This window comes from Pelodiscus sinensis, chromosome 8, assembly GCF_049634645.1.
Source record: "Pelodiscus sinensis isolate JC-2024 chromosome 8, ASM4963464v1, whole genome shotgun sequence".
In the NCBI taxonomy this organism is placed as follows: Eukaryota; Metazoa; Chordata; order Testudines; family Trionychidae; genus Pelodiscus; species Pelodiscus sinensis.
Window position 1 is genome coordinate 28629524 of NC_134718.1, and position 9282 is coordinate 28638805.

Here is a 9282-nt window from a genome sequence, read left to right on the forward strand (position 1 = left end):
CTGCTACGCCACATGCACGCATACACCTCCTAGATCTGGCACCCCAATCTCCTGCCTGAAATCACAATCCCCTCCTACCCTAGGTCACATCCCAAAACCCTCCACCCCAGTTCCCTGCCCTAGTGCCCTAAGGAGTTCAACTACCTCATTTGCCCAAACTCCCTCCCAGATGCCATTTTCCCTCCTGCACCCCAATCCTTTACCCCAAGCTCCCTTCTGCCCCCAGCCTCCATCCCAGACCCTGCAACTCCTTCATTCATACCATGGAAGAGTGCGGCCCTCAAACACTTTCCAAAATCTTGGGAGTGGCCCCCATCAAAAATTATTGCCCCCCCTCTGCTCTATCCACTCCCCCTGCTCTCTACCCTTTGACACCCCTCCCTCCCAATTCTGCCATCCTCCAATCTGCCTCTGCTTATCAAGCATTGTAGGAGTTGGGCTGGCTCTTGGGAAAAGATATCCTGACCTGCTCCATGGCAGAAGCTCAGGAGCTGGACTGAAAGGCCTGACAAGCTAGAATGTGCCTCTGGACTGTAGCATTTGCACCTGTGTTCTTTTGGCGTATATGTGGCTTATTAGCCAAATACTGATCGTTTTTATTCTTAGTGGATACTCTGATAACCCAGAAATATATGTGTGGCACTAAAAAGTAAATAAACTTTTATTTTTTAGAACACAAAGTCTTGCATCTAATAATTCAGCCATTTTGGATGGATTGAAAAGAAGACAAAGTTTCCTGCAGAACTTTGAAGGCATAAATAACAGCGCAGAGAGCCTTTCACAAAATACATTGTTTCAGTTAACTCCAGTCATGAATGTTTAAGTTTCTTCTCTTACAGATCTTTGTGAATTCTTCCTTTTGTATAATGTAAATAGCTTTACTGTAATTTTTTTAAAACAATCAAATACATAATGATGCATCAAAATCCATGTATAATCTTTAAACTTGTTTGAATATTCCACTTTGGATTTTTTACTTTTAATTAACATTTTAATAATAAGACAGTTACTTTTGTTAATAGATAGTATGACCATCTTATGTAATAAAAATGTGCAAAGCAAACGTATGGACAAATTATTAGCCTGACATGATAGTACATGGTTCTCCAATAAGAACCATGCAACTATAATAAATTGATACAAGTTACACTTCTTAAGGTACTTCCTATGTGCACCACTGGACCAACAGAACCACTAGACCCCAGCATACATAATACAAATTAGTAGGAAAAAAGACATGACATCCTGCCTCACTCCAAAAAAAGCCACTTGAGATTGAAAACTTGCTCTCTCTAGATGAGAGAGAACACTAATACTCTGATGACTAAAGCCAATGGACCTACTTGTACAAGGCAAAAAGGAAAAAGCATTTCTAAGAATAAGTCAAGAGAATCTTTTATTGATATAGGATGCATAGGAGAAAATAGACTATCTTGCTGCCACTAATTAAAAAGTTTCACTTATAGCATCCCTTTTTGAATGTTAGACTTTCTGAAAGAAAGCCTTTTCCCAAGTAATAGAATGGCCATCACTTAATCTCCTAATTCCAGGGGGATAAAAATCAATGACTTTTTAAAAAATTGGATTTTTAATGTAAATTAAATACACAGTTATTTAAAATATATTTAAAATTAAATTTGAATTTGACAGCCTATTTTAAGGCCTAAACTTACTACAGGTTGAACCCTTCTAGTCTGGTACTCTGAGGTCCAGCAGCATCTGTGGTCCAGCATGATTTTAGTTAGCCAGATGTCTACTTATGTGTCTGGCCAAGTTTCTTGCAGTCCTATAAAGTTTGCTTACAACCTGTTCTGGCTCTCCATGTTCTGTGTTGTTATTTAGCTCTAATTTACCCCTAAATGTCTTCTAAGAGCCCAGTAAACAGTGGAAGTGTTGGTAATGCTGCTAGACAATATTAACCTCCCCTGAAGCAAAATGCAGGACAATGTAGCACTTTAAAGACTAACAAGATGGTTTATTAGATGATGAGCTTTCGTGGGCCAGACCCACTTCCTAACCTCCCCTGGTTCACTAAATTCTCTGGTTTGGCACCGGTCAGGTCCCGAGGATGCCAGACTAGAGAGGTTTAACCTGTACAATCTATTATTTGTCTTCATTGCCTTTGTCGTCATCTTTATATGGCTGGTGTAGAGCAACAACTAGCTTCACCTGAAGCTGATCAAGCCAAAGGCTACATCAGGTATAACAGAATTTATTTTGCATCAATACCTCTTTCATATTAATAAATTGGGCAGTAGATAGTGATATGTTTAATGGTCTGTTGTAGGAAGTTTAGTTTAGCCCAATCTGCTTTCCAAGCCTCCTCCTGATCATAACCTAATTGCATGAGGCTAAATGAATGCTTCCAGAAAGGCTTGCAAGAAGTAAGATGCAGGGGAAGAAGGGGACGTTGTTAACATCTTGGTAAATAGGAAGGCATATGTTTCCCTGGATTCCCTGATCTTTGCAGAATGTTGCAGAAGTTTGGTGTATCAGTAGGGAAGTGATGTTAGAACAGATAGCCATGGAGTTGGAATTGGCTTAAGGTTCTCGTGATGCATTACATCACTGTATTCAGATACTACTACTACTACTACTAAACGTAGTATGTGCATAATATTCAACTACTGAATATACAAGTGTCAAGCCACAGGCCCAGGGCCCAACAGGGTTGTGGATTTGCTTCAAGACAGAGTCAATTAGGGATAGATACCATAAAATCTTCAGTATAATGTGCACTGATGTATAATGCGCACCAACTTTTGAATCTTAGCATAATGAAAAAAACGGAACCCTTATATATAATGTGCACCCCATTGAACATCAAGCTTACCTCAGACATTTTTCTTTAAAAAGGCCAGGAGCCGACCTGCCAGCACCAAGCCCAGCCTCACCCGATTCCCGGAGGTGGCCCTGGGCTGCAGGAGAGTGGGAGGGAGGGACGCGCCGCTCCCACCTGCAGACTCACCTGGGAAATGTGCACACAACCCGGGGAGCCAGCAGCGGAGTTTGAAACCTGCCCCCCGCCCCCTAGAAAGCTGCCCACGCACCGCACCGAACTCGCACCTGCTGCGGGGACCACTGGGCGCAGCCTGAAGGAGCACTGGCCAGGCAGTGAGCCAGGGCACTGCAGCCTGGTGGCGCCGCTGGCTCCTCGCCTTGTCTGGGAGCCAGGCGGGGTGGCAGCCCCTGCGCCGCGCTGCAGCGGGAAGGTTTTTGTGTGGAGGGGAAGGGGAGTTCCCCGACCTGGGGCTACTTACAGGTTCGTTGGCTTCTGCCAAAATAAAACTTTAAAATATAGCTCCTATGTATAATGCGCACCCTGACTTTGACGCTAAATAACCTGGAAAAAAAGTGTGAATTAGTCTTGAGATTTTACTATAGTTGCTTTTATTAATCTCACTACGTCACTACTATTACAGGCTTAATACTGCCAGATGGTTACACAGCTACTTCAAAGTAATACAACAATCAGCATAGGCAAAGCAATGCATATAAGAGTAACAGGCACTTGGAAATGCTTACATCTGCGGGAAGTCCTGTTCTGGTCACCTTGCACCCAGCCACAGTGGACATGGCTCCAACTAGGGGGATTCAGGACACCCTTTGAGGTTTAGGTCCCTATTGAGACTCTCAGAGGGGCGGGACTCCCAGTGATCCTATACTACAGTTGTTTACCAGGTGTGCGCGTACTGGCTCAACGCCATTCTTATCATTCTTATGAGCTGAGACCAAGGTCAAACTTGTTTACCGCTTAGTAGTTTCCCAGCTCAAGGCATGGGTTAGAGCTGATAAAGCCCAGCTGCGGTGTGGCTAGACTACATGGCTCCGTTGTCGGAGACATGTAGATGAGGCAGGACGACAAAGGGAAATGAAGCGGCGATCTAAATAATCGCTGCTTCATTTAAATAAAAATGGCCACCGTGCTGTGCCGATCAGCTGTTTGTCAGCACAGCGCGGCAGTCTAGACGGGGATCTGCCAACCCCAGAACCCTTCGTCGGCAGATCCTGTGAGCCTCGTGAAACGATAAGGATCTGCTGATGAAGGGTTCTAGATTGCCATGCTGTGCTGACAAACAGCTGATTGGCACAGCATGGCGGCCATTTTGATTTAAATGAAGCGGCGATTATTTAAATAGCTACTTCATTTCCCTTTTTTGAGTAAACTAATCTACGTGGCTCCGTTGATGGCTCCGTTGATGGAGCCATGTAGTTTAGACGTACCCCTGCTGTTTGGGCTTGCAGGGTTCCAGGCTATGTTAAGCTGGATACAGCAGGGATGGAAACTTCCATTCCAGACCTGCTAAGCTGCAGGACCCACATATGACTTTCATGTGGCAACAAGTACTATTGCAGATGTTCTTAGTACTGATGCTGATGCATCCTAGATTGTTTGTGTTAGATACTGGGTTTTGTTAGCTCTCATTTTCATCTTTGCAGCTACTTTGGTCCTACCATGGGGTCAGGGGACTGGACTCAATGACCTCTCGAGGTCCTTTCTAGTCCTAGTATTCTATGATTCTCAAGATAATCATGGAAGGAAAGGGTGCAGACAAGTTTCGCTCTTGATATGCTGAAGTATATTTGGGTGGCTCATTTTCACCACAGAAGCCCACTTTCAGTGTGTTTGGGCACTTTTATTATCAAGATGAAATGTGCTTACTACTGTTTTTCCAGGGTTTGGTTCAAGCCTCCTTTTCTAGAAATATTGTTCAAATTTTGAAGGTCCTCAGTTAATGCTTTTTCAATGTCATGAAGGTTGGATGTTTGGATCTTCACAGCAAGATCATCGTATTTCCATATTGGCATAGAAAGTACGCTTATTGGCTATGTCTAGACTGCCATGATTTTCCGGAAATGCTTTTAACTGAAAAGTTTTCTGTTAAAAGCATTTTCGGAAAAGAGCGTCTAGATTGGCACGGACGCTTTTCCGCAAAAGCACTTTTTGTGGAAAAGCGTCCGTGGCCAATTTAGACGCGCTTTTGCGCAAAAAAGCCCCGATTGCCATTTTTGCGATCGGGGCTTTTTTGCTCAAATCTCAGCTGTCTACACTGGCCCTTTTGCGCAAAAGTTTTACGCAAAAGGGACTTTTGCCCGAATGGGAGCAGCATAGTATTTCCACAAAAAGCACTGATTTCTTACAGTAGGAAGTCAGTGCTTTTGTGGAAATTCAAGTGGCCAGTGTAGACAGCTGGCAAGTTTTTCCCGAAAAGCGGCTGATTTTCCGGAAAAACTGGCCAGTCTAGACACAGCCATTAAGTTTGCAGATGATACCAAGCTGAGAGGGGTTGCAACTAATCTGGAGGATAGGGTCATAATTCAAAATGATCTGGACAAATTGGAGAAATGGTCTGAGGTAAACAGGATGAAGTTTAATAAAGACAAATGCAAAATGTTCCACTTAGGAAGGAACAATCAGTTTCACACATACAGAGTGGGAAGCAACTGTCTAGAAAGGAGTACAGGCAGTCCCCGGGTTACGTACAAGATAGGGACTGTAGGTTTGTTCTGAAGTTGAATTTGTATGTAAGTCGGAACTGGTACATATTGTAGGGGAAATTCTACCCAAACATTTCTCCAGAGCTCAGTTTTATTCTCCCACACCTCACTTCCCTCAGTCCCTTATTCTCAAGCTGAGGTGTCTGCTGAGAAAAGCCGCTCCGTGTCTCCCTGGTCTGCTGGGGGGGCGGGCGCTAGCTTTGCATCTCTCTGGTCTGCTGGGGCGAAGCAGCTAGTGCGGGGTTGCCTCACCCCGTTTGTAAGTAGGGATCCGATGTAAGTTGGATCCATGTAACCCGGGGACTGCCTGTACTTCAGAAAGGGATCTAGGGGTTATCATGGACCACACGCTGAATATGAGTCAGCAGTATGATGCTGTTGCAAAAAAAGCAAACATGATTCTGGGATGCATTAACAGGTGTATTGTGAGCAAGACACGAGAAGTCATTCTTCCGCTCTACTCTGCACTAGTTAAGCTTCAGTTGGAGTATTATGTCCAATTCTGGGCACCACATTTCAAGAAAGATATGGAGAAATTGGAGAGGGTCCAGAGAAGAGCAACAAGAATGATTAAAGGTCTAGCGAACATGACCTATGAAGGAAGGCTGAAAGAATTGGGTTTGTTTAGTTTAGCAAAGAGAAGATTGAGGGGGGACATGATAGCCGTTTTCAAGTATCTAAAAGGGTGTCATAAGGAGGAGGGAGAAAACGTGTTCATCTTGGCCTCTGAGGATAGAACAAGAAGCAATGGGCTTAAACTGCAGCAAGGGAGGTTTAGGTTGGACATTAGGAAAAAGTTCCTAACTGTCAGGGTAGTCAAACACTGGAATAAATTGCCCAGGGAGGTTGTGGAATCTCCATCTTGTGGAGATATTTAAGAGTAGGTTAGATAAATGTCTATCAGGGATGGTCTAGACAGTATTGGGTCCTGCCATGAGGGCAGGGGACTGGACTTGATGACCTCTCAAGGTCCCTTCCAGTCCTAGTATTCTATGATTCGCTGCTTGGCTTGTATTGAGCATGCTTAGGAACACTGCTGAAGCCACTGTTCTCAGTCTGGTCCTCTCCCCCCTCCTCCGTGCCCTCATTCTGCTTCCCAACATGGCAACGTGCACTGGTTGCTCTCTTCCCCCCTCCAAATCTGAAATGGTTTCCCTGGATATGTGCTGCCTAAATATCCCTTCCAGAGTATGTGCAAATTAATTTTAGGATCGCTACATTTTATTTGACATTCCATAGTTACTAATTCTGTGCTCCTCCACTGAGCTGCTTTGAACAATAACCCTCTATTTTTTGTCCTATTTCAGGACTCTTAACCTATATGGCCTGTGTTCTAGGTCACTTCATCCAAGGCCTTCTCTTGGGTGATGCAGGGCCTGGAGCAACCCCTCTTTTGCCCCAGACTCCACCTTCTCCCACCCCTGCTCTGCCCCAATCCATACCCATGCCACCTCAAACCCCATCCTTATCCACTCCCATTGCACCGTTTCCCCAAAGCCCCCTTCCCTGAGAGATGTGAGCTGAGGGATTACCAGGGGCCTGCTGTAGGGTGGCAGCAGGGATCACCCCCATCGTACTCACCATAGTGGTGGGCACTAGAGCGACCCAGCCCCAGTCCGCTCTGCTTCCCTGAGCCAGCATCAATTGGGCAAGTGGGGTGAGGCTGGGCCACTCCGCTTCCCACTGCCACAGTGAAACAGCAACCCAGCTGGAGGATGGTGGTGGAGCAGCGTAGACATATCTGAATTGCTAATGAAGCGGGGATTTAAATCTCCCACGGTTCATTAGCATAAAAATGGCTGTCGCTTTTTTCGGCACGGAGCTTTGTCAGAGAAAAGTGCCAGTCTAGACGCTGATCTTTCAAAAAATAAAGCCTTTTTTGAAAGATCCCTTATTTCAGCATCTAGACTGGCGCTTTTCTCCAACAAAGCTCCGTGCCGAAAAAAAGCAGCAGCCATTTTTATGCTAATGAAGCGCAGGAGATTTAAATCCCCGCTTCATTAGCAATTGCGATACGTCTAATTTACATCCCTTTTCCGAAAAAGGGATGTAGTCTAGACGTAGCCATAAAGAAGGGAAAAGAGAAGTTGGGACCAGCATACACATAGGCTATGTCTACACTGCAAGCTTCTTGTGCAAGAACTGTTTTGCGCAAGAATCCATGGCAGTGTGGATGATCTCTTGCGCAAGAAAGCTGTAATGGCCATTTTAGCCATAGGGGTTTTTTGCGCAAGAAACCTGTTGCCCATTCACACTGCCTTCTTGCGCAAGAGGGCTTAATCCTCTTGGGGAGAGGAATAACTCTTGCACAAGAAACCCTCTGTTCTGACACTTTACTGTAAATTTACTTCCGCAAGAATGTGCGTGTAGCATAGTGATAGAAATGTAGCCGTGTTAGTCTCAGCGTGTAGCATAGACACTGCAGAAGTTTTTGCGCAAGACGGCCATTCTTGTGTAAGAAGCCTACAGTGTAGACATAGCTGTAGGGATAGAAGGACTGTGCTGGGTAGTAACTATTTCCTGCCCTTTTTTGGGGGAGAGAGAGGTTGGTTTTGTATTGGCAGCTGGCCTGCCCAAGACTATGAGTGGTTTACTGTTTACATACCTATTAACAAATAAAGAATATTATACAGAATATCAGGATTTGAGATAAAGATAAAAACATGTTAAGGAGCAATTAAGCGTAATACAGAAAACAGTATTCCTTTATTTGCTGCCCCCCCAATACAGTTTTTATTATGTCTCTCACATGCACTGCATGACTTACATGCACGCCCATCTCAAGATTTTTAAGCCAGTTTTCCTGCACAGCATGTTTGTACTGGTGTTATTCCCCCTCTTCTGTTGTACTGTTAAGTCCATAATGTGCCCACACAAAGCATCCCTTACTTCTGCTGCCTGGGTGCAATGAGCTTCCAGGGTGATAGCTGCACAGAGGGTACTTATGCAATATTCCCTTGTTGTCATAGGTGCATTTAGGGGAAAGGGCTCCTCTCTGATTCACAAAAGTTGTGAAGAGCATAGCAATACAGACAGCATTGATGACACTGACATACAAATAGGTTTGTAACCCTCAAACGTGTTTTTAATCTAACAAAAGCACATTCAACAACGATTCTACAGTTGCTGAGAGTGTAATTACACCTTTTTTTTCCAGTGCCTTTGACATCAAGGTATGATTTCATAAGCCACGGCAAAAGTGGGTATGCAAGATCCCCCAGAATAACATTGAGGATAGTAACACCATTTATGTCAATGTCATTGGGTGGGAATAGTGTCCTAGCCTGTCCATGGATGTACACTCCAAAGTGACAAAAAACTCTGGCATTGTGAACCTTTCATGCACAGCCCACATTAACATTCATAAATCTGCCTCTGTAGTCTACTAGTGATTGTAAAATAGTGAAGTAGTATCCTTTGTGATTTAAATACTCATGTGCTCTGTGAGGTGGGCAAACAATGGGCACGTGATTTCCACAATTATTTCCACCTCCACAATTATGAAACACCCCATTCTCTCAAAGCCAGCAATTACCTCAGGGATATTTTTAAAGCCTGCCACTTTGGGATAAACCACACAAATGATTGTCTCAGTTACTTCTGCCACCACTTTACCCACACTTGAATTGCCAGCCCCTAACTGGTTGGCAACAAACCCTTAGCAGTCTGGAGTACCCAGCTTGCAGATAGTTATAGCTACCCCCTTCTGGACTGGCAAAGGGTGACCCTGTATGTGTCTCTACAGTACAGGGTGGGAAGAAGCTGGTCTCACACTTCCAGAAA

At 44.4% G+C, this 9282-nt stretch overlaps 1 protein-coding gene across 2 annotated transcripts in view; it reads left to right on the forward strand.

Moving 5' to 3' along the window:
- The window catches only part of STOX1 (storkhead box 1), a 33511-nt gene extending 32364 nt beyond the window's left edge, over positions 1–1147 (forward strand). For both annotated transcript variants that reach the window (XM_006125246.4, XM_075934933.1), the window contains exon 4: positions 673–1147. In XM_006125246.4, coding sequence (XP_006125308.2) covers positions 673–823 — 151 coding nt within the window. In that variant the 3' untranslated portion in view covers positions 824–1147. The remainder of the gene's footprint in view (positions 1–672) is intronic.
- Positions 1148–9282: the final 8135 nt, after the last annotated feature.